Source organism: Solanum stenotomum, chromosome 7 (assembly GCF_019186545.1).
Source record: "Solanum stenotomum isolate F172 chromosome 7, ASM1918654v1, whole genome shotgun sequence".
NCBI lineage: Eukaryota > Viridiplantae > Streptophyta > Magnoliopsida > Solanales > Solanaceae > Solanum > Solanum stenotomum.
This window is the reverse complement of record NC_064288.1, coordinates 45,893,278-45,919,185: the sequence shown is the minus strand read 5'-3', so window position 1 is coordinate 45,919,185 and position 25,908 is coordinate 45,893,278. Positions and strand designations below refer to the sequence as shown.

At 37.1% G+C, this 25,908-nt stretch overlaps 2 protein-coding genes across 2 annotated transcripts; one reads left to right on the top strand and one right to left on the bottom strand.

Annotated features, from left to right (window-relative positions):
- Positions 1 to 353: 353 nt before the first annotated feature.
- On the top strand, positions 354 to 5,572 carry LOC125871705 (TOM1-like protein 6). Its single transcript, XM_049552352.1, has 9 exons — positions 354 to 702; positions 1,556 to 1,634; positions 2,207 to 2,305; positions 2,446 to 2,559; positions 2,937 to 3,100; positions 3,212 to 3,293; positions 3,370 to 3,455; positions 3,588 to 3,869; positions 4,245 to 5,572. The coding sequence occupies exons 1-9, from the start codon at positions 554 to 556 to the stop codon at positions 5,317 to 5,319; spliced, it is 2,130 nt and encodes a 709-aa protein (XP_049408309.1). The 5' UTR covers positions 354 to 553; the 3' UTR covers positions 5,320 to 5,572.
- Positions 5,573 to 6,701: 1,129 nt separating this feature from the next.
- LOC125871703 (regulatory-associated protein of TOR 1-like) lies at positions 6,702 to 24,404 on the bottom strand. Its single transcript, XM_049552351.1, has 23 exons — positions 23,716 to 24,404; positions 19,367 to 19,469; positions 17,572 to 17,654; positions 17,302 to 17,460; positions 17,108 to 17,224; positions 16,840 to 17,000; positions 16,125 to 16,279; positions 15,893 to 16,037; positions 15,736 to 15,814; positions 15,531 to 15,632; positions 14,426 to 14,509; positions 14,229 to 14,339; positions 13,155 to 13,508; positions 12,812 to 13,001; positions 11,432 to 12,028; positions 10,923 to 11,252; positions 10,652 to 10,775; positions 9,912 to 10,036; positions 9,684 to 9,829; positions 9,385 to 9,486; positions 7,962 to 8,047; positions 7,504 to 7,588; positions 6,702 to 7,411 (listed from the first exon to the last, which is right to left on the bottom strand). Exons 1-23 carry the CDS (start codon positions 23,998 to 24,000, stop codon positions 7,073 to 7,075), a joined length of 4,062 nt encoding a protein of 1,353 aa, XP_049408308.1. The 5' UTR covers positions 24,001 to 24,404; the 3' UTR covers positions 6,702 to 7,072.
- Positions 24,405 to 25,908: the final 1,504 nt, after the last annotated feature.

Sequence of the window (25,908 nt, the reverse complement as noted above, 5' to 3'; positions counted from 1 at the left end):
ATTAATCAAAGTCGTAATCGAGGAAATATCATCTTAAAGAAATTATTAATTTACTGAATATTAATTTATTGAGATTTTACTTAAATGACGTTCAGAAAAACTAAAGATATTATAAAAAAATTATAATTTCCAAAGAAAATAACATTTTAATTAATAAATAATATAGTTGATATTTATAATAAATAATAAATAAAAATGAAAGAATACTATACTCTCTTCCGGAACCCAAAAAGTATATAAAAAAATAGGGGGACCATTTATCAAATTTAGGCGCGTGTGTATAACTTGCCATAATAGCGCGTGAGCTATTGTAAGTAAAAAGAAAGACCTTTTCCAGAGCGAAGAAGATGATAATTGAGAAGAAGAAAAGGGCAGAAGGAAAAAAAGACGAAATTCCCGGAAAGAGAAAAGGAAAAACCAAACACCCACCATAATACACGAACAAATAACCAAAATTCCCTAGTTTTTCTCGCAAAAAATACAATTTAAATATTTTGCCCACAAACTAACAAACCTTGTAAAGTTTTTTTTTTTTTTTTTTCAAAAAAAGAAAATGATTTCATCATTGGGTGCAACTTCTTCTTCGTCTTCATCATCTTCATCAGCTGCTGTTCGTGTTGAGAAGGCAACGAGCGAGTTCTTGATCGGTCCTGATTGGACTATGAATATTGATATTTGTGATACAATCAATTCTAACCAATGGTAAATTGTTTTTTCTCTTTTTTACATAATTAGCAAAACCCCTTTTTCTCTACTTCTTTGTTGTTGTTGTTTTTATGGTGAAAGGGGGGAAAGTTGACTTTTTTTTATATGGGGTTTACCTTTTTCTGTGTTTCTTGTAAGTTTAATGGTGGGTTTTTGTTTCTGTGTTTTCTTGATGGTTTATGGAAAAAAAGGGTTTTTTTTTTCTGAAGTCAGTCCTGTTTGGGCTTATTGATTCATGTGTGGGTTTCTTCTAAGACAATAGAAATTAGTGTTGTTTTTGTATTGGGATTTTCTTTCTGTGCTTTTTTTCTAAATTCTGATAGTTTGAAGTCTTATTTAAGACTTATCAGTCTAGAAGTGTACTTTATTTTGATTTTTTACTGTGTTCCATTTGCCTTTGGGGAGCTTTTGAATGTTAGGGAACATGTAGGAGCAAAGTAAGACCTTTTTAGGTTCAAAGTTGTTGAATTACCCAGCTTCACATGTGTATACAATTTATAGCAACCAAGAATGGATTTTCACTTGTATCCAAGAATTATCAAGGGGAGCCAGTTCTTAATTGTTTCTTATTCTTGTTTAGATTTTTCTAGGTGTTGAGCTATTATCTTAGAAGGATATACAAACTACTCATTCTCATTTCATGAGAGTACTAAATATATTTCAAGGAAAGTAGGGATTCTCGATAATTAGTTCTTTGAACATCGAACTTAATTAAAGGACTACACACATCCTAGTTTCAGTTACTATCCTCCATTCTCCATTGCTTGAAGTTGATGTAAACTATATGCATAGAGCTAGAACAAGTGGAAAATAATTTAAGGTTTGATTTAATTCTCCCCACTCTATACAGGTTGGCAAAAGATGTTGTCAAAGCTGTGAAAAAGAGGTTGCAGCACAAGAACCCCAAAGTTCAGCTACTTGCTTTAACAGTACGTATGTTGGAACCTCTCCTTTATTTATATAATTTACAGTTAGTAAAATTTCATTAGCAATTAGGGCCATCAGTGGTGTCAGAGGCTCTACACGTAAGCCTTGAAGAACAGGGTAAGCGCTCCACCTCACCTTATTTAGGTTGCGCCTCAGTGTATGCAAGGCACTATGGTGTTTGCCTCATTGCCCACGAGTTCCATCTTAAACAGAGCGGTAATAAACAATAAATATGAAATCCAAAGATATTTATGATAGTTAAGAAAATCATTCTGAATGAAGTTTCTTTTTGTTTAGTTCTTACTTAATTCTTGTATTACATTTTTTTTTCTTCGTTGCACCTTTTTAAATGAAGCCCACACTTATATTGCACTTATAGTCCCAATAGACCTGGAGTGTTTTTTAACGCTTTTCGCTTTTGATAAACTGAGGGCCATATTATTGACTAAAATAGAACTAAGCAGAATAGTATTTCTTTTTACCTGGTATTGATATCCAATCTCTTTTTAAGGTTGTCAAGCTGCGCTAACTTTTGATGACTCTAATGATTTTCTTCTTGCTCTTCTGCCTACAGCTTATGGAGACAATGGTGAAGAACTGTGGTGATAATGTGCACTTTCAAATTACTGAAAGAACCATATTGCAAGACATGGTCAAAATTGTAAAGAAGAAGGCAAGTTTTGTGCAAAATATTTCAGTTCTTTCTGATTAGATGCATGTATAATCTCAAGCTCAATTTGCATTTGATAATATATGGCATACTTTCTTGACCTTTTATTTTAATACTCTGCCACTCTTTTGATGATTTTGCAGACTGATATGCATGTGAGAGATAAAGTGCTAGTACTACTGGACTCTTGGCAAGAGGCATTTGGTGGCCCTGGAGGAAAGTATCCCCAGTATTATTGGGCTTATGAAGAATTGAGGGTTAGTAACTCAGATGTGATGTTTTAATTCAAAATCATTTTTTGTGTGTTAATAGGCTTGTGATTTCATTGAGATACTTGTATTGACATTGATTTGTTGGTGTGAAATATTACCTTTGAGATAGATGATCTCTTCCTCCAACGATCAGTTGGGAAAGGGATTTATGCAGTTCATTTCTGTGTTTTGATATTTTTAATGGAATTGTTCAGATGTTTTCTTTTTGGTTCTTTTGTTTGTTGTTTTTCTCCCCTATGTGGTGGGTGGGGTGTCACTTTCTTTCTAAAGAAACCTTCTCCAAGGAGTGAAATCCCATGCTTAAACATTTTGTATTGAAGTTATCTTTTCTAGTAACCACCTTGGTGTCATGATCATGGCAGCGTGCTGGTGTTGAATTTCCCAAGCGTTCATTTGATACAGCTCCTATCTTTACTCCTCCTGTTACTCATCCTGCACCAAGACAAGCGCAACCTGGTTATGGAATGCCAAGCAATTCATCAACAAGACTTGACGAGGCAATGGCAGCAGAGGTGGGAAACTTAAGGTAAGTCAATTAGCCCTTGCAGACCTATTGATCGTACGTTGTTGCACTATGGTGGTTTGTGTTATGATTCACACTATCATTTCTTTTGTAAACTAAGTTTTTGCCTTACAGCTTGTCCAGCATAAATTCTATGAGGGATGTTGCTGATCTGTTGGCTGATATGCTTCAAGCTGTGACCCCAGGCGATCGTTTGGTATGTACATACTTTACTCTTCATGCACCTCATTAATAAAAAATCTTTAACCCTTTACTATCTTTTATCTGTCTAGGCTGTAAAGGACGAAGTTATAGTTGATCTTGTTGACCGGTGTCGCTCTAACCAGAAGAAGTTGATGCAAATGTTAACAACAACGGGGTAATTATGTCTTTTGTTTCTTGTGGTGTTCATGGGGAAAACGGTGATGCAAATGTTAACTAGACTGGTGCTAGTTTCCTTTATTTTTTCAGTATATTTTCTTCTATTAAAATTTGTTCTGATTTATCGTAGGGATGAAGAACTTCTTGCCCAGGGTCTTGAATTGAATGATAACCTCCAAACTGTACTGGCTAAACATGATGCAATAGCTTCTGGTTCTCCACTCCCAACTCAAGTCTCAAATGACAACTTCTCTGCAAGAGGAATGCATGATCCAAGCCTCAAACCTGTTGAAGTTAAACCAGCCAGTCCAACAGCAGATGTCAAACCTTCTGCACCAGTTCTTGTAGCAACCGCAGGTCAAATTGATGAAGAGGAAGATGAGGAAGACGACTTTGCCCAACTAGCTCGAAGGTAAATATGGAGATAACAGATGCATTTATTCCCAATTGTAAGTACCACATTGCATGTATGTAGTGCCATGGCAATATAACAGTAAGATGTCAAGACTAGCAGGTTATTACACTTTCATGCGAAGGAAATTTCAAAATAGTCGTCCTTGACTCACTGTTAGAGTTCTTTTTAATTGTCATGTTGATTTTCCCAAAAGTTCATCTGGATGAAGAGAGGAAAGATAAGGGGGTGGGTAGTGCTCAGCAGAAAGATTAGTAACTTTTAGTTGGATTTGGTAGAAGTTTTTGGAAATCAGAAGTTCTTTTTGTGACTGTATGGTGGTTTTATGGCTGTAGTTTGTCCACTCTAATGACGTTCATGCTTGTGCTGATGCAGACATTCAAAAACTAGTCCATCAGCCCAAACAAGTGAAGGAGTGGTCTCTGCCAATACTAGCAATTCTATGGGAGAACCATTGGATCCTGTCGCAAGCAATGCATTAATTCTTCGTGACCCACCTGCAACATCCACGAAAGAACAAGACATAATTGATCTCTTGAGCCTCACCTTGTCGTCAAGTGTATATCCCGAAACATCACAAAATTCTGCTTCAGCTACTCAAAACAATCAGGAGCCGCTTGCCTCAACCACACATGGGAATCCATACGCATCTCAAGCTTATATTGGGTATCAAGATCAGAGCTTTAACAGTTATGTAGCTCCTTGGGCTCAGCCCCAACCCCAACCCCAGCATCAGTTACCACCCCAGTTTCATCCTCAATATCAACACCAAGGCCAACCTCAGTTTCATCCTCAATTTCAACACCCAACCCAAGCCCAGTTCCAGCCCCAACCTCAGCCTCATCCACACCAACAACCTCAATCACAACTTCATCATCAATCCCGACCCCAATCATCCACTCAGCCTCAACCGCAGCAACCCCAAGAATCTTCATTACAATCTCAGCATACATCACAACAGCTTCCACAATCTCCTTTGCAACCTGAACTGAACCAACAACCTAGAACTCAGCAAGAACTTCATCCTCAGTCTCAACTGTTATCACCACGTGCTCAGACTCAGCTCCCACAGTGCTCTGCTTATCCACCTCCACCTTGGGCAGCAACTCCCGGATATCTGAACAATCCAAGTCCTTCGTCCAGACCAACCTACATGTACTCAACTCCACAAGCAACCACAAATACACCTGTGTCTTTGCAAGGCGCTAGACCCATACAGAATATCAACTCGTTCCCCAATATGGGAAGCAATGGTTTAGCTATTAATGGTGACACTCAAGTTCATCCCAACCCCAAGACAACAACTCCCGCTTCTGGTCAAAGAACCTTCATTCCATCTTATAGGCTGTTTGAAGATCTTAATGTTTTTGGCAACGGGGATCAAAGACACAACTCATCTTCTGGTTTATCAGGAACTAACAGCCAAAGTATGGTTGGTGGACGAAAATGAGAAGCATTTGTGGCACATCTTCTATACCATGCTGTCAATATGATGTACATGATTGGACCATCCCCCACCCCTTCTACCCTCCCTTGATTTGGTTTTTTGGAGTTTGCAGGCAGAATAGTGTTATAAGATTGATTTAATTCTGGCTGTTGGCTGTTACATTATCCGTGTTTATGTTATGCCACAGTTAAATAATCTCTTAGGGTGATGAGGTTTGAAATCTGTTACTGAAGTTACCATTGAGTTGATTTATTTTTCCTCCCTTCTTTGTTATGGGATTAGGTTTATGTCTCTATACTGGCAGTGAATAACTTGAATTGGTGATATTGCCATTTGTTGTAAGATTATTCTTCGTCACAATAAGGATTTGATTATCTTTAAAACTTATTGCTGATGAGTCTGCAACTTCATCCTTCCTTTCTCCATAATCATATGGATCACTTTTCACGATTTCTCTTGGACGTCTCCGCTGGCAAGAAGCTTGCCGAAATCTAGCAGCATCCTAATGGGACTTCACATTTCGAGTTTTGTGTTATTACTATTCACAATTTCCTTTCCTGATTCAGAGCACTAAACTGGATAGGTAAAAATTGACAATGCTAGAAAAAAAGACATGAACAAATAGTATGGTGAGGTTCTGCTAGAACTTTTATTTAGTCGAGCTAGGATATGGTTTACTCTATGTATAGACTTGATTAGTGACATGTAAGTAGATACATTATAGAATTGATGGAGACATCATATGATTAGGCTGGCGGAAATGGTGTTCTAATGTTCTTGTAGACAAACATTACGTGGATGTGTGGCTTGCATGTGATGATATAATTATATGAATCAACCTTAGAATGATTAATGTGAATGAAATACTTGGGATTACATGTGTGGCTAATTCTAAGGGGACTTTATAGATGGCCAATTCAATAGGGTTAACGTTGCATACACACCTCATACTCTGGGAAATTGAAGGAAATAAATGGAATCTACTTAGGAAGTTCTGCTTCAAGCTTAAGAGCAAGTATTTCAGCTCGAGGTAATTTCGTAGACTATAACATGGAAATTAAAGTGTTGTAGCTAAAGGGCAAGTTTAACTTGGAGAGGAATTATGATCTTTTTTATTCCATTTAACACATTAATTGGCCATTCAGCTTCAATTAAAGATTGTAACTAAAATAACGGATTTAAAAGATTGCAACTAAAACAATGGATTTAAAGATTGTAACTAAAACAATGGATGGGGCTGCTCCTACCTTAGGATGGAAAAATCTTTGGTAGGGAGCGTTACCTCCCAAATGGGGGCAAAATCCAGAACAGTCGGACTCTAATGTGGATACCGAACACTGGGTGGTGAGAAACCCAAAAAACACAAACAATGGAACACAGAACGCTGGTTGCCAACAACATATATAAATTATGAATTCAGCTGTACAAATTGAACCAAGGGAGAAAAGAAAGTAGAGGGGGCTGAACTAAGGAAGCACACGGAGAAAATTACAAACTAGAAACAATGAATAACAGATATTTACACCTTTCTTTTACCACCTATTTATCAAATTATTTGCTAAAACCTCCTCCAATATGTTGAATTTTTTCCCAACTTGGCAACACTCGTCGCTGCAGAGGCTCAATGAATAAGTAGCACAAGACCTCAATGAGCTGATATGTTTCAGAGATGTCAACAGTCCATTTTTGCAGCTGACCACCTCAACTTATGTCTGTAAAATCTTTTTTGGTTCTCAATCTTGAGTGTTTCAGAAAATTATCTTGTCTGGGCAATTTCATCAGCATAGATTGAAACACAAGAATCTGCTGCTCCAGCAGCAAGCAGCACTTGATAGGGATGGAAGGTAAGACATCTGACTGAACCTATCTTCTGAGCCATGAAGGTGGACAAATATCTTATGGTGCCTAATTGCTCACCTTCCAGGTTGAAGACTTTGATTAGCTGTTTAGCTGAACCACTTGCTATAAGGGGTGCATGACGATGAACAGCTAGGGCTGTTAGCGATCCCCTATGAGCATCAATTGTTAAGTAAGCTTCCTTGAGATTTCTCATATCAAGGAACTGAATATCACCAGCTTGAGAGGCACTGACGATCTAAGAAACAAAAGAAACAGTTGATGATTACTGGTATGCCAAAAGAGAGAAGAAGATCAAAGAATAAATTTGAACAAGATGACAGTGGTCACCTTTGCTGGTTCAAGTCCAGGTTGAAAGCCGATCCCCACTACTCTCTCTACTCTTTGGGTGTGCGGCCGTGAAGCACAAACAAGCCTAAATAAATACAATTTGAGCATTAAATGAGAAATGACACAAGTATTTCATGCAAAAACAAAAAATGTATGCATGTAAGTCCCACTGTTAACATACAAGACGAATTACTAGAATGGATACCCATCCTGGCGTACTGAATTTGAACTCACCGTCTAATAGAATAAAAAAAAAGATGGATATCACCTAAAAGCCTACAAATCATACACCAAAAGACAAGCTTCTCCTACAGGACACCCACTCTCAAACAAGAAAAAGAGAACAGACCTAAAAGTTGGATAATGCAATGCCTATGCCATCACATCAATTATCCTATAGAAGATGTGTAGAAAGGAGAAAAGAAAATCACCCAAATATAGTAAAAGCTTCAACTTACAGTTCAGGCATTCGAATATCAAATAGTTTGACACATCCATCCACAAAGCCAGCAGCAAAGTGTCCTGCGTGAACTTGAGAAGCTGACTGCAGTACATCAGAGAGATAAAAAATGTAAGTATCTATCAGAGATAGAATGAATACACATTGAAATTCTAAGCAACATACGTCGCCGCCTAGTTGGAAAGGCGTAACAAACTCACTTGTGCTTTATTTTATAACAGAAACTGTGGATAACTGAAAAAGGGGGGAAAGGATTCATCCACAACCAACTCCTTTCAGAAGACTAGCCCTTCCTACTAAATGCAGGACTCAGCAGAAGCCTCCTAACCTCTTTTTCATCCAACCGTAAGCATTACAAATAAATCTGTATGACTTGTTCTTTTATAACCTTAAAAGTTTATTTGACTAACCATATTATAAGGCAGTTCAATTCAAGACGCATACACCTCTGACCAAACCTGAATCATGGTGTGTTTCAAAAGCAATGTCTTTTAGACAGCAGTGTCAACTCTTGATGCCACCTCTATTCCCAAACTTAGCTTGATACATCAAACTAAATTTAGCATGAACTTAGTCAAATATCTTAAGTTATTAGGCTGTTAAAGGGATTGCAATGAACAAGACCACTATTTTTTCCACATATCAGCTCCCCATACAACCACTCCTTCCTAAATAGGGATATATCAACCATAACAGCTAATAATTTAAAGAGTTGCCATAACAACCTGCTTCAAAGTGTTGTCCCTGGGTACAAAAAATTTCTACTAAACACATAATATACTAGAGCGGTTTGAACATCTTTTGAAAAAAGTTATTGAAGAAAAAAATATACTGGAAAAAAGTTTGTGCATAAATGAAGACACGCCAGATAATCTATAGTATTTTGAAGAGATCTGGAGTGCTTTGTGAGTGAAAATATTCTTTAGTGTCCCGTGTAGTTTTTGTGTTGAATATTTTAGGATTTGATGCAACTTTCTTGGTGTTAATAATTTTAAAAATTCATAGTTCCAGCAAATTTAACAGATAAAAGTTTGATAAATATTTTTCCAAAGACTTAAGTACTAAATTTCAGGGAACTTAAAAGGACCAAAATGTTGAGTGCATATTTGAGGACTATTTTTGTCAACTCGTGGTAAACTTAAAGGACCAAAACTGTTAAGTGCACATACCTAAGGGGCTACTTTGACCCTAGCCTCAAACATAAGGGACAATTTTTGTCATTTTTTCTCGACCACACAAAAGTCTAAAATAGCAATTGAAGCAAAATGGGCTTTTGGCATTTCATGCTGCATCAATATGAGCTGATGCTGGGTTTTTACCAATTAGTCTAATTATTGCAGACAAAGAGCATTAGAATCTTAATGGTAATTGATAATATATACTAATGCCATAAATCTTAAAGGGAAATTCCGAAAACTCACCAATGCTGAGATGCTGCAATCTGAGGATGTTGGAATTGTATTAACAAGTTGTTCTTTGTCAAGATCCCAAGCCATGATTGACGAAACTTCACCAGATGAAAACTGGTAACGAATTGAAAAAGTTGTATAAGAACATTAATAGCACAAATGAGCCAGACAAAGATACAGAATAAATCCGAGATATGAAAGGAAAGAAATTCAAGGATTTTTTAAAGTAATACATCTAACCAAAATGGAAATTGAAGGTACTAGTGCATTCATATATTAATGTCTGAATAGCTAATATTACACGGTATTACCAGATATCCAGACTGCTGCTGCCAATCCACAACAGCGTTCACACTACGGACACCAGGTCTGTGACCTTGAATGGACGAGAATGCAGAAACTAGTCTTTGTCGGCCTCTTACAGTATAGTCTTTCCAAATCCGGATGTTCCCATCACCTTTTATATAAACAAAAGTTTGTTAAAACTTTAGGCATCAATGAACAATATAAATTAAAAGTTTGTTGCAGCAAAGCTTTACTTGAAGCAACAAGGAGCAAACTCTCATCTAGCTCATTGACAAGACACAGTTTTGAAATTCCTTTATCAGGGTAACTGTGGTTATCAAAGCTATTAAGAAGGGTAGCCTCCTCGTAATTCCATACCCTGTTCATAAAAACACAAGGAGCATGATATTTTATGCATCACATACAAACTTAATGGCAAAAAACATTAGAAGACTTGAGATAACAAAAGAATGACAAAGATAAGCAACTGAAAGAAAAATCCATGAGCTGATACAGGAATAGTGAAGCAGTGAAATAGGAATAGTATACATCACAAATCACCCTCCTTTTAACACATTATTTAATTCACAACGAGAATGCCTCTGATGGAACAGATTGAAACATCATTAACTAACCTTTTTTCTGTTAATTTGCTATAACTGAACGAGAGAATCTAACTCAAGCACCAACTCTAAGAGAAAAACTTCAACGCTATGACACACTCCAAGAAATGTTAATGATTTTTCTTGGCGGGAGGAGCATATTTCCATTATGTATTATGTTCTTTTAGATTGACTCACATTCAAACTTTCCACATGATATTGACTGTTTACTGACAGACATGAGACAACTAGATAAGCTGAAATTGCAGATTATGCAGCTCCAACTAAGATAGCACCTGAACCAACCTATCCTATCCAGTATTTTTCAATAATAAACTGAACCAAGTTATTACAGCAATAATGGATTACTCAGGTTGATGAGATTCTTCTACCTGATTCTTTCACTCTCATCTGCAGCAATAACAATAGGTGAGAAGGGCTGCAGCAAAGCAGTTTTGGTGCCAATCTCAAACTTAGTATCCCAACTAGCAATTTGATTGTGTAGTTTGCTTACAGCTGAAACAGAAAAAAACATTGCTCATTAAATTTAAACTTCATTTTATATAGAATATTTTGATAAAGATATCATTATTTATAAATTATGAGAAAACACAAACAAGAGAAGGTATGGATACAAAAGGGAAAGCACGTGAACAGACTCACAAGAGTGTTGGCACTTCGCAATGAGGTCAAGGGCCAACTTTTCCTTCTCTTCCCTTCTAGCAACCATCTCTTCACTATCATCAGCTGCAGTAAGAAGTGGCTTTGAGAAGTGGCCACAACTCCAATTGTAGATAGTTGGTTGGGGAAGAAAACTGCGTTCTGAAGGTCCAGAAGATCCAGCAGACCCCAACAATGGGTCAGCTAATCCTGAGTCTTGAGAGTGCATTAGGTGGGGCCTGAACTCTAAAGAACAAACTCTTCGCATTCCTGTCAAGTAACTAGGCCGTGGGGGACTAACAGGAGGAGTTCTAAAAGTCAGAGGTAAATGTCCTGCAACAACAGTTAAACGAGGCCAGAATCACTTCAAAAAAGTTCCTAAAAAGGTATTAAATGAGGTATTAAAATGAAATGTTAGTGGACTACGGATGTATATAGACTGTAACAATATGGTAATCACATTCATCCAGAAAAAAGAAATGGACCAAATCTCCCAGAAGCCCTAAAATTACCTCCGTTCATATCAAACCAAGATGAAGATCGAGCCAATCCAGCATAACCAGTGTTTGGAACTGTTGTGGATTCACCAGTTGACTTAACAGATTTGGCAACAACCTGTTCAATCCCGATAATGGAAAGGACTCTCCGGCCAAGACCTGCAATACGTGGTGACGGATCCTTTGCCAAGGCACACATAGCCAGTACACACTGAGAATAGAGTGCATTGTCTAGAGGCCTTGATCTTGTATGATTTACAACACCATTGGTAACAGCATCATTCAAGATTCCGGGATCAGAAAGTTGAGAGGAATCATCAGATAAAGGTGATCCATGTATAACGCCGGGTGTTGCAAGGGGGCTGCTGGTTGAGACTCTCCCATCCCGAGATATGGACTGACTGTCACCCCCCACTCTCAATAAAGGAGCAATAGGAGACGGAACTCTACTTCCATGTGAAATACTGTGAGTCGGGGTTGTATACCCACTACAAGAACTCTTGACCGCGAAAGAAGGCAAGGAAGTTAGCAAGGAATTAGCCTGAGGCTTCCAATATGCAGCGGCTACTGACTTCAGATGCTTGTTATGCCCAAAGGCAAAACGTGCCAAAGCTGCAAAAGATGGTAGAACATGAACCCAACTCCTACCAGTTAGAATTCTGTGCATAGCAGTGACTACACAAAAAGAAATACTGCATGGTGTATACACAAGATCAAGAAGGGGCTTATAACGGGAAATCAGAGAACTAGGCATGATTGTCAGGCAACTGATATTCACATCAAACAATCAGAACTCACCAAGCATGAAAGAAGCAACTTTCAGGCTGAATTACTTGCACTACTAAGTATACAATTGAGCAACCACAGTAAAGATTCGCCATTTAGACATGGATATCACTTTTTTTTTCTTTTATTTTATTTTACAGCAAAAAAAAAGAAAGATTTTTGGACAAAGAAGTGACATGACAGCAAAGAATTATATTTTTGGCATCAGATTCCTCCTGTAAAGTGAAACAACAACAACAAACCCAGTAGAATCCCACAAGTGTGATCTGGGGAGGGTAGGATGTATACACACATTACCCCTGCCTTTGTGGGGATAGGGAGGTTGTTTCCGGTAGACACTCAGCTCAAAAGAAAAGTAATCAAAGCAGGAACGAAAGGAAAATAACGGATCCTTCAAAGTGAAAGATAAGCAAAATTCATAATTGGGACAGATAACATGCATGAGGCACCTCATCATACGGAACTGTGGCAAAACCTTTCAAATAATATTGCAACAAAAGTATTTTTCCTTCTAGGAAATAAAGACCAAATATTGGGAACTGAGGGTGTGAAAACAGTAAGTGTATCAAAAAGAAGAGTCTTCAGGGAGAAGATTCAGCAAAAGCATACCTACAGCAACCTCCACTCGAACCAAAGGGCTTCCATCAGAAGCAACACTTAAAAGGCTCTTAATTATACTGACTTCAGTCCTAACCTTCTCCTCATCATCACAGTCTTCATCTCCTCCAACACCATCCCTAGCTGAGTCAAATCCAACATCAAGTAAAGTCCCTAGAGCAAAAGTAGCTGCAGCACGCACCTGAAATGATGATTTTTTTAGCTAATTGTCAAAATCTGAATATTTCACTGAAGACCCACTTGCAACCACTTGACACAAAATCAAACAACCCAGTTCTTTCCTTTCACCAGTTGGCAAGTTCAGCCTATTCCTATTAAGAGGGGCGACACAAACCTCAGGTTGGGGCTCAGACAGGAGAGGCGCAAATATTGCTGGTGCATCTGCCTGCAAACCTAGTACTTGAGCCTCTGTGAAATCCTCCCACAGTTTTCCCAGACAAAGGCACAGCCATTGAAGAAAAAGTGGTTCAGTTTGTGCCTCATTAGGCGTCGATCCCTGAAGATGCTTCAAGCAGACATGTATAAGACCCGCTTCAGTACAGGCCTCCTGACCCCGTCTGTGACCATCCACAATGACTGCTAAAACAAATGCAGCCATTGCCCTTTGCTCTGGATAAGCCTCCACACTGTCAAGAAATCTAATGAAATATGTATGTCCTCCATCCTTTACAAGGTCAACCTGACAAGACTTTTGACTCAAAGGAAAATAATAATCTTATTAGTATAGAAGTAGATGGTAGAGTTTATGATATCATAACTTACAAAAACAAAAGAGAATAAGTATCAATATAAACACATACTCCATAGGTGTAACAGATTGCAAATTAGAATCGCTAAATTTGGAAAAAAACAGAACAAAGACTACAAACTAATCAAAGTAGTTTGAAATATACAAAAACAAGAACAAAAACAAAAAAAAAAAAAAAAAAAAAAAACAAACTAACAGAAAGCTGAAGCAAGAACTCCGCCTCTTGCTCCCCAATTAGCACTTGGTTCAGTAAAAGAGGCTCGAGATTATAGGTCTATCACAAGTTTCATCTCAGAAGAAGTATCACTCCATTCTTTCAAAAATTCTGCTTTGTACACCAAACACCAAAGGAAAGAACTTTAAAAGTTTAAATACCACAAAAGTTGCAAACTCATGTCCTATTGGTCTCCAAAAACATGATGAAATGTCACAAAATAAAACAAATAAAAAGAGGAAAACTAGTAAGACATGGATAGAGTCCACGGGAGTCCAACAGGTGTTTGATCTATCAAGCCAAATTTCGGTGTGCATGCTTCTTAGATAGCAATAACAGAAAAGAAAATGGAGAACTTCATATAGAAGAAATAAACACATAGATGAAATACATTGGAAATGATATATTAGACAACATAGATGTTGAGTTACAGCCAAACCATGTACCTTATCGAGTGCAAGGATCTTCGTCCAGATAAAGACAAGAATTTGTCTAAGATCTGGAGTGGTGGTTTGCAAAAGTTTTAGAACATAAGGAAATATTCCAACAGACAAGGCCTGGAAGTGTTCACTTACATATTAGTCACAAAGTAGATGCCACAACCAATTAAAGAAAATGGAAAACTGAAGTCAATTGTAAGTACCAGATCAACAGCCCAAGGTCCCATATCGAGAAATCTTCCAAGAAGTACAAGTGCACGAAACCTGTGGCATTGACTAAGTAACACCTAATAAAAACGTAAATTGGTTACAGAGGCATGCATGAAGGGAAAAAATGCACAAAGGTAACAAGACTACCAAATGTAAAAGTAACCCTAGCAATAAATAGCAATGACCACTAGCAGCTCATATTTGAGGGAACTACAGTTTCCTGTTTCTTTATATATCTGAGTGTCATGAGGATAATCATCAAGTAAGTCAAACCTACTTCATAATTCAAAAAAAATCCTCTGCTCAACCAGCAAACAGACCAACCACAATATCTGCTCTGACAGATATGATGCATTTTTTACCTCAACAATTTCACTAGAAAAACTTTGCTTCTACCCCAAAACTTTAATAACTTTCCTCAGGTTAATTTCTTTGCATATACAAAGTAAGATTCACCATAATCATTAAAAAAACAAATTCAAAAAGAAGTGCACTAATCTACTAGAATTGATAGATCACTTCCGTTTTTCAGGAAACATGGGAAGGAAGTTCAAAAATTCAACTTGAAAAGGCCTATGAAAGAAATGAAGTATGCATGATGTGCCAAGAATATTAAAACAGCATTAGGAGGCGTTAGAAATGACAACAGGAAAAAGTTTAATCATACCCGCATCTCGACGTAATACGAGGGATGGTTCAAACATTCCTCAGCATCATGCCAAAGCATTTGTGTCACATTTTCCTTTTTAAAAATTCAATAAAGCTAAATCTTAAGCATGATAACTATTTTCCTAAAAACCATTTCTATCAAAGCCAGAAGAGACAGCAGCCAATGCTTTATATCAAGTAAGGAGCAACCAATACAATTCTTTGATTTTCTTGATAAGTAGGGAACAACAAAAGATATTGACCAATGAATTTGACTACAGCAGGGATATCCAATATTTTTGTTCCACCTGTTCATCAAATTATTAAAGAAACAGGAGATGGGGATAGATGGAACCTACATCCCAGAAAATTTACTTAAAATCCCTACAAGATGGCAAGAAGAACAACGGACAGTCCCTCGTCTTATTTGGACCATGAGAAATTTCCTACCTGTAACACTATGGGCAGCTGCTCTGGAGGCTTTTTATCCTTTGATCCATGGTCAAGCCATACTTCAAAAGCTGTCAACTGCTCTGTGAAAAATGGACTTGGCTGAAGACATACAAAACAGGGAATATTTAATCGCTGCATAATATTCTTCAGGATTTGGAACTATGACTACACATATCAAATGGATGGTAAGCATTAAGCCCACCTGAAATTCTGCATTGGGATCCTCAACTAAATTTGGAAGCTGTGAAAGACAGATTTCTGCTGCCATGTCCCATGCATCCCTACCATACATGTAAACCACAGGTGAGAGAAAGGTAAACATGAACTTTAGATAACGTGGAAATATTCAATGGAGTTACCACATATGGTGCTGATGAGTAGGTGGTAGCATCGGGTATGAAATTGGTGAACAATTTGCAGAGCGCATGATTCTTTCAGCAAGTAAGAAGTTTCTGAACAAACTAGCAACTAACAGATCTTGCCTGAACAGTCTCTGAAATAGATCTGCATGTTTGAAACTCGTACTTCAGAAAGAGACTAAAATGCATAAATTATCATATTTGTATCAATCCAAATAATCTATTCCATTACCATGTGGTAGAACATTCCAGGCAATTGTGTCGGTAACTGCAGTAAAAATCCAATTCAGCTCGCCAAGAAGTGTCTTCCGATCAGTTTGCCGGCCAGGAATTCTATCAATCAGAGAGTAATCAAGCGACTCATGAAGCAACGAACGAGTGCAAAACCTAGAAGCCAAAAACACATGAGGAAGAAAGATTTAAATGGTCAACAATTGTTGCAAGAAAAAATGCTCTCACTTAACAAATACGAGGAAAAAAGAAAATTAAAATCAACTTATTTGATAGAAGAAAATGTATCAGTTTAAACAAGAAAGAAGCAGCATACTAGGTTTAAGGACTTGGCAACACAAGCACACAAAGGCAACTAAGAGACAGTAAAGTATTTACTTAAAACACTGTATATGGAAACTCACTAAGATAGCTTTACCTATTACACAGACTGGCACAAGATATAACCATTATTTCGAGTTCTTTTTCTCTTCTTTTATCTTTTTGGCTAGAGGCTATTCATTAACAGTGAACATGGGGATGACCCCTATAATATTTTTAGAGGGAGAGAGAAACTAGGTAACATCATAAAATGAAAATGCCAAGGGAAACTTTACTAATTTCCATCAATCAAGAATTGCAGCTATGCCTGCTCCATTGAAGAATTGGATAAGTGTAGGAGAAAGAAGCAGAAGAGAAAAGGAAGAAATGAAAAACTATTGTAGAGAGCATGTCACCATCTCAATGCCATTTTGATGGGTGTTGTGAGGCAGGAAGTGAACACATCGGCTGGAAACTCAGCACTTTGTGGAAGCGTCTCATGTGCTTCACAAGCAGCAAGCAGAATACTATCCCTTGTAGAAGTTGCAGAAGAACCAGAAGCAGTCCAGTCCTGAAGCTGATCAAACAAAAGCATCGATATTAATGAGAGTGTGATTAGGAACGGATAGATCATCATTACAGCGTTATTAAGTACATATATGACGTAAACAATTAAGAGTATACCTCTATGAAGGCATTAACAATCATCCCAGCAGCAGAGCAGTCAAATACATAGATCGATGGTGTCTTCAACCAGGAATCCAGGTCACTGATTGGCAAAGGAATATACTGCGTATAACTCTAAAACAAACACCCAAATAAGAAAAGGCAGAAATCACCCACAGCCCTGAGAAAGCAATCTGGGTAAGAAAGTAAACCTTATTAAATAGCCAAATTTCACCATTGGCTGTAGGTTTAGGAACACCGTGTCCATTATAATGGAATAGAACTCGCTCTGACTTAGCATACTTTCGACAAGTTGTGCAAAGCTTCTTGATTTCATCAACAGTAGGATCCAAGGAAATCTTATATTTAGCCTGCATAAGGTTACATATCGTGTTTGGTCATCATAACCTACCCATTCATATATCAAGGCTAAGACCTTATCAACTGTAGATATCAAATTGGTGGTCAAAACATTTTCTTACCCTAGGTTGCCACCTCTCATATTGTTGGTTCAAAGTTCTCCCAATTGTCTCAAGTGCTTTTTGAGGTGCCATCGAAAATGGATCTGTCAAATAAGAGATAGGAATTAGTACCATTAGTAATTATTAGTCTGTTGAATTTCAAGCACTAATCTTTGAAATTAAGCTGGGACGCAAATAAAACAACCTATAGTTTTCAAATTACATCTTATACCCCCCCCCCCCCCCCCTCAGACCAATAGAATATGACACCAACACCATGAAAGTTTGCTGAGATAAAAATATTCAGATTGCTTCAAGTGAAACAGACTCAGCCAAAAAGAACCATCATCAATTATGATTTTTTATTTGTTTGTCACTGCTAAAGTAATAACCTATGTTGCACAGATCCTTCACTTACTTGCCAAAATCAGATCCTTCCTTTATCCCCTACCATGAAAGGACAAGACAGGAAGCTGATGCCAATAAGCGACTCTTACTGGATCCAGTTAGTACGGCAAATGCTTTGAACAAATTGAAGTAGACAGAAGACTGGAGACACATTGAGAAGTAAAAGAAGACAAACTGAACCAGATGATGGAGGAAACGAAGTAAAAGGCAGAAAGTTAAGATTAGGAACTACAGTCCAGGTACTCTGTTGTTTGTCTCCTCAAACTTTTTCCCCGAGAAAAGCCGACCAGAGACTCGGCTTGAGGTCTTCATCTCTGTTCGTTTCTGGATGCTAACAATGTCCGAAATCTTCTTCAACTGAAGTATATCATAGGGACAAAGCACTTTTCTTAGACAGACTTGTGTTGAGACTTCTTATCAGCCAGGGGGAGCAAAACATTGCTAGAGAAGCCTAGATTAGGTGGTTTTGAAATATCACAGGGTAAGTGGAGCTGCTTGAGACTCTGTTCCTATAAATATTACTTGTCAAGAATGGCACTTCTCTGAGCCATTGATCTGACATCCCTGAGTTCCGAAGCCACTGCAGTTGGCCCAAAGGGATGGCTTGAGACGGATTTCTCAGTCAGCTAAAACAAAAGAAAAATGAGGTTTTAGTTGGATCTATAATTTTGGGACACATTCAACAATTGCTGGCGGTAAGTTTGCAAAATGTGAATATTCTCTACTGGAAAAGCATACATTCTTGATGGCATGTCACATCCACTGTGCAGAACCCCCCCCCCCCTTTTGGTACGCAGGCAATTACCAAGATCTCACAGTGCATTGGCTGAGGTTCTAGATGGTTAAATTTTGCACTTATTCATTTAAAGCTTTCTACGAGAGTGGAGAACCTATCATTAAGTTTACTACGGTTGATTATCAAAAAAAAAACTTTACTACGGTTATTTATCAAGGAACAAAAGGAAGTGTTGAAAAATGAAACTTCCATGGCTTCAGGAGAAGTCTATCCTGAAATTTGAAAGTCCAGGTTGCTTTTGCAACAAGTCCGCCAGAGCATATCAAATTCAAGTCTTCTTTGTGAACTTCATCAATAGCTAATTCTTGAGAAGTTGTAGCTATCGTCTGTCTTTTCAACAACTATCGCAATCACAATGCAAGTAAGAAAATTGAAAAGTTATAATCCTTTAGAAAAGGTCTCACTTTAAAACAAATTTACCACCGACATTTCTTTCTTAGGGGAAAAGGGGGAATTTATGAACAATCATCCTTCAGAATATAAAGTACACTGAAAATTACTAAAAGTAAATAGAATGAAATAAAGAACATCCATTTAAATCAAATATAGCAAAATGAAGATCGGTAGCTAGTTATTGTACAAGCAGAACAAGAAGAAGAAGAAGAGACGTACCAACCCAACACTCCATTCGAGCACAAGGAGATATCTTTATTACATCAGGTGGATCAACGCTGATGTTTAAACACAAAACAAGGGCAACACATCCTGTTTTCATCTGCAGAAAATTTTGCATGCTAAGATGGACAAGAAGGTAAAAGATTGGGCATGTTTACTGCATGGAGGGTAAGTTCCAAATGCAACTTATATTAGCGAGCTGGCAAAATACAGTTGAAACACGTTGTTCCTCAGGCATTGCATGTGTCAAGTAATACTTTACAGGTTAATAAGCAACAAGTAAAAACAAATTTTATCAAACAACGAATCCAAAGTCACTTCTGGACTCCTTTGCAAAACTGTTGTTTCAATCTACCAGCACTAAGACCCTTCGGGGTGGCCCAGTGGTTTGAGCTTGGGACTTCCATGTTGGAGGTCTCAAGTTCGAAACCCCTTGCCAGCGAAAGCAAGGGGTTTGCCTTCTGGGTCGAGCTCGTCGCACCAGGCTTGCCTAGTGCGGGTTACCTCTCCTATGTGGTTTGCGAGCTATTGCATAGGAGCGAGGGTTTTACCCTGTGCGCACCCAAAGGGTAGCGGCTGCGGGTTTCCCTTGTCATCAAAAAAAAAAAATCTACCAGCACTAAGCTGTCTCTTTTTTCAAAGAAGTAAACAATCACATCCAGATACCAGTAACTAGCACACAAGGGTACACCATTCGCAATATATTGTTGAAGGAATACACTTTATCATAGTACCTGGACATAATCTAAAGATGCATATTTAAAAAAAAAAAAAAAAAATTGGTCCATAATCGCCTCCACTTCTCATGTAATGGACCTCTATTCCGATTAGAGGGGAGGTAATACCTTAGTTATTTCACAAACTAAAGAATACTATGGATGACTCTAGTGCAGTCCATTTAAATATATATTTTTTATACTTTCAGTGCAAGGAGAATAATACTTTATTGTATAAACAGTCAATCTTGATAGATGAATCTGGATGACTTCAGTGCAGTCCTATATTCATCATATACATACTTTTGACGCCAACATGGTATTATACACCGTACTCCCTTTTTGTAATCCAAAAAACTAATAAAGTGTTTTGCTTGTTAAAAAAAAAGTGATGTTAGTTCAGAATTAAGGTAAAGGCACTCTTTATTGTAAGCTTAATCAACCCCCAGATTTATAGAAAAACATCATTCCATCTCAATGCTTGTATTATCTCTAGGGGATTGGGCAAAATTGAAATCCAAACCAAAATCCAAATATTATGAAATATTCGTTTGAATTCCATACCATTAATTGGATTTTGGAATTAATTCTTAAAAAAAATGGATTTGGGATTTGAGACTTCAAATTTTCGGATATCTGATAATCTGAATGCTCTATACCTTATATTAATCCCTACCCATTAGACATAAGCCCAAATACCCAATACTAAGTTAAGAACCCGGCTAAATCAGTTAATATACCCTATTAAGGTTATAATTAATGCAAACTGAGATGCATTTACTGTGGTTAATGGATGGTGCAATTTAATATGAATAACTTTATTTGGATGTTAATTGTTTCTAAGAAGAAGAGCTCAACTTATAGGCTCAAACTGAAAATCCAAAAATAACCATACTGATTAATAAAAAACCTAACTTGAAAACCCAATCCAATCCGAACTTATTTGGATTGTAATTTCTTGAATCGAGAAACCCAAAAATCCAAATTGAAGTTCTCATATCCAATATGTTGCCAAATTCTTAACCCTAATTATCTATATGCTATTATGCATTTTATTTTAGTTATTGAGGGGCATAATGAACAATGGCATCTTCAAACTATACTCCAATTCATTTTAAATGTCTAGATTAACACTAAAAGAGGACCTCACAAAGTCAAATGTGTGCGGACTTCGACAGCCATTGTTATTAAAATTTTGGCTTTTGATACAACTACTTCTACCACTAATACTATTGAAGCGTAATAGTTGCAACTTTTCTTTCCGAAGAAACTATTATTATACTCCTCAATCCCGAATTAGTTGGGTACAGGTATATGAATCATCACTATCCATAAAAATTGAATATTTGCTTTTATGTGATGGCTATGTTTTAAAAAGCAAAAAGCGCAAAAGAAGCGACAAAGTCCGGGGAGCTTGAAGAGAAAACAAAAAGTGAAGCATATGCTCCTTTAAGGTAAAGTGCACAATTAGAGAAAATTAGAGAACACCAAATACATGAATTTAGTACTAAGCTAATCAAATTGCAATTAATATAACTATTCCAACATCCATATATAGCAATGTCAATATTAATCCAACTTCAAAGCTGAAATTAAGGAACCAACCCCTTCTCGTTTGGATCACTTCGCCACTCATTGGTTAAAGCCCACATTTCATTGAAGCATATAGCTTCACCTATGAAACGATAACTCCTCGCTTCGCTGCTTCAATAGCTTTTAAGTAATGAAGTGATAACTTTTAATAACACAAGATAAGGTGAGTGTCCAGAAACCTGCACACACGTCAATTATATCATGGGGTACCTACTACCTCCCATCAACACTAGTGTCGGGTAGCCTGCCCATCAAGTCTTAGACACAAAAGACTTGGTGCTTTCTCTCTCTGCTGAAATTTGAACTGATGTTTCTCATGATTTTCACCCACTACATTGACAGCTAGACCACAATCTTGGGTGCTTACAATTTAACATTTGCTTGTGATATTAAAATATGTTAAAGTCGTATGAGCTCTTCCTATGTTCTTTTCTTTCCAGCTGTTTCTAATAAAATCCATTATCCCACTTTGCCTCAATTTTATTTATTTTATTTTTTTTTGATAACCGAGAAATCCGTCTGTGACCCGCCCTTTTGGACCAATCACAGCCTTCTAAACTCGGTGGATGATGGGCCCGCCCCTCTACCCTTCTCCACTTAAATACCAGGCTTCGCTTTGCATGGTGTGGGGCTTGAACCTGCGACCTAAGCCACAAATCCTCCACCTTTTGCCACTTGAGCCTAGGCCTTGGGGGCCCCACTTTGCCTCAAATTAAATGTCCATATTTATCTATTGATCCCTCTAAAGACAATATCCATATAGCAAGAAAATTGTGTTCAACCACATATTGTACTCTAACCAAATTAAAGCACACTCTACTTTCAGTCTTACCAGAAGACCTTCCCACGAAATCCCTCCCATTAATCAACAAGTGTCTTGATTGACACATCAATTTCTCCCTTTCTAGAAACTGGTACACTTTAGGGGAACCCCAACTTCGGGAAGGCAGTGGGCAGAATACTGATCAGCAATTAACAAGCCTCTTGAAGTCCAATGTTCTAAGCCTTAAAAAATAAAAGAACAAAATGACCCAATGAGTTCCCCCATTTGGTATCTAGCCCCATTGACTCCTTAATATCCTACATGTTGGAAGTCAAAACATGACATTTCAACAGAATTACAGAAACCTAGGAAATTTTTTAAGAAACCCACTTAAACATTTAATCTCATAGCAGAATCACTTCATCCTCTTAATCTTTAAGGAATTGTATGTCGATGTCTTTAGTCAAGATTGATATTGGTTGACGGATTCTGCAATATTGGAAGACACTACGGGCATGTGCAAAGTGCTCTAATCAAAGTAACAACATTTTCGACATAAGTTTATGCCAAACGCGTCTAATAAGAGCACAATAAGCAATTAGTTTAACGGAAATTGTCATGTCTAACTCCCCAAGTTAACATCCAGGATGAAAACAAGCTTCAGCTTTACTACGGCTCACAAAGGAAGATACTTCTTCTGCAATGGTGACAAATGAGAACTCATGCTCCCATACAGTTCTAATCTTCACAGTGAATCACGAAGCGTTAAATTAATCTAATACCCAAATTCCGCCAATTCCTTGCAGATCGCAGAGTAGTCATACCAAAATCACAAACTGCAAAGGCTGGAATCTCTTGTTCGAACCTCCATCTTTGAACTGGCTGTTAGAAACAAACTTGTTTTATTAAATTAAATCTCAGGATACCCAATTTAAAATGTCATTGATGTCTACTTTCTCTTCCAATTTTTTGAATTATAAGCCAATCCTAGAATAAGATTCACTCTGGAGAAAGCAGGCTATCTTACAATGGATAGTAATATTCAACTTTCAGATGAAAATCAGCTGACAAATCAAGCAACAAGCTGATGCACTGCACCACTAACCACCTTACTTATGCTCCACGAGTAACAATCAAGAAACTACTCATCAACTTGATATAAATCCTCATGAATTGGCTCATCTCATTCGAATACTGGTAAGTAATATTTTTCATGGCAAACCAAGGACATTGAGATAAACAAATGAAAATGACACGAAAAGAGCACAACTTACTCGGTCCCTAGGCCGCCATTTAGAGACCAACCCAGTGTCAGATGGACCAGAAGGAACAGAATCCTCAAAACGATCATGCCTAAGCTCACACAACACAATTGTCTGCGGAAAATAAGCCATACTTGTTGTCGTCATCGCATTATCAGCAACCCCACCACCAACATAGCTACTACTAGCAGTGTCCAAATCTCTAACATTATTCCTTTCCCCATCCTCATGTCCAAACTCATCCAAAGCAGCTGATGATTGTGACAACCTCGACGCCATCAAATCCCCCAATGCCATTCAAATCGCCAATAATTGAAGCTGAAAATTTTCCTAACCTTGCCCTAATCGAATAGATTTTGGAGTGAAACTCATAACCCAGATCGACCCAGATACCAAAAACCCTAAAGATACCGTTTTTATCCGGTAATTTGCAATAAAGATCAGGGTTTCAGTAGTGATGGTAAAGGGAGATTGAAAAAGGTTGTTTCTTGAGGATTAATCAATGAAACCAGTGAACCAGCGACGGTGAGAGATGGGGAGAAGGAAGGAAGGAGAATCCAGCTTCAAGAAGGTTCTGGAAAACCCTAAAAGAAACCCTAGAAGATGGTGTTGATGAAGAAGAACAACAAGAAGAAGGAGGACAGTGCGGCTGTTGAAGCAACAAAACGAGAAAAAGAAGAGAAGGAGAGAGTTGTTGTTTTGTAAAAAAAAAAAAAAAATGTATAAAATATAAGCAATATGTTGCTTCTTTTACCCTATTTGTATTTTTATTTTTAGAAGAAATTAAATTCAATTCTTACAATTAAATGAATTATGAAGTACTATTCATTAACTTTTGAGGAATATAGAAAAGTTATTTGAGGAATACATGACTTGTATGAGAAATTTGAAGTAATTGAAAGCATAAATAATTTGTTTTGAGTCAAATTAATAAATGATTTGTCTCATTTTCAAAATTTGTTCAAAACCTATTTAATTATTAGAGAAAAATAAAATAAATGCATAGTAATTGTAATTAAACTTTATAATTAAACGAAATATGAAAGCATAAATAATTTGTTTAGAGTCAAATTAATAAATGATTTGTTCCATTTTCAAAAATTTGTTCAAAACCTATTTATTTAATTATTATAGAAAAATTAAACAAATGCATAGTAATTGCAATTAAACTTTATAATTAAATGAATTATGAAATTTTGATTAACTTGAGGAGTATAGAAAAGTTAGAATTTAATGCAGTTGGAGGTATGAAAAACTTAACGGAAAAGGATCAAAATTGCCCCTGAACTATGCGAAATAGACCACTAATACCCTTCATTACATTTTGGGATTAAAAATACCCCCGCAGTTATCCCAGGAGACCACAAATACCTTCAAGATTTAACACCCCAATTTTTTAGTGATGTGGCAAGCCACATGGGACTAATCCCTCCACCTAAGCATTGCCAACTAAGATTAACTACAAAAGAACTTGACTTTTAGTGGCGACAAAGTCGCCACAAAATCCCAAAATATTGCCACTAAAGGTTATAAGTATTTTTAGTGGTGACTAAAGCTCCAACAACCACTCGCTAGTAAAACCTATTTTTTCAAAAAAAAATATGATAATTAATTTTCGATTGCGACCTAATTTTCTAAAATAAATAACTTGCAATATCCATATTAAAAACATCCAATATTATTACGAAAAATAATCAAAATTACTTCTCGATTCAAATCTCCTATTATATATATATAATGCATCATTGTACATTTTATACATTTACATATGACATAAAAATAAAACATATAGTGTCTTCAAACTCCTACTTAATCGATATCATATTTGGTTTTTTAAAAACAATGAAGAAAAAAATACAAATTAGAATTTAATGTTAAAAACTTTTAGTGACGATTTTCTGGGCTTTTGTGGCGACTGTTGTTGCCGCTAAAGGTCTAGTTCTTTTGTAGTGAATCCTAGTTGGCAACGCTTAGGTGGAAGAATTAGTCTCACGTGGCTTGCCACGTCAACAAAAATTTGGGGTGTTAACTCTTGAGGGTATTTGTGGTCTCTTAGGATAACAACAGGGGCATTTTTTATCCCAAAATGTAACGAAGGGTATAAATGGTCTATTTCATATAGTTCGGGGGCAATTTTGACCCTTTTCCGAAAACTTAAAAATAATTGAAAGCATGAATAATTAATTTCGAGCCAAATTAAAAAAT

Bases quoted from the DNA above. Each gene is read 5' to 3' on its own strand.
- LOC125871705 (XM_049552352.1), top strand. From the start codon at position 554: ATGATTTCATCATTGGGTGCAACTTCTTCTTCGTCTTCATCATCTTCA. The intron at 703-1,555 runs GTAAATTGTTTT...CACTCTATACAG, and splicing joins ACAATCAATTCTAACCAATG to GTTGGCAAAAGATGTTGTCA. The intron at 1,635-2,206 runs GTACGTATGTTG...TTCTGCCTACAG, and splicing joins TTCAGCTACTTGCTTTAACA to CTTATGGAGACAATGGTGAA.
- LOC125871703 (XM_049552351.1), bottom strand. From the start codon at position 24,000: ATGGCATTGGGGGATTTGATGGCGTCGAGGTTGTCACAATCATCAGCT. The intron at 17,001-17,107 runs GTATACTCTTAA...TTGTTTGATCAG, and splicing joins TTGTTAATGCCTTCATAGAG to CTTCAGGACTGGACTGCTTC. The intron at 7,412-7,503 runs GTGACCACTGTC...TTTGTTTCTTAG, and splicing joins CTGGACTTGAACCAGCAAAG to ATCGTCAGTGCCTCTCAAGC.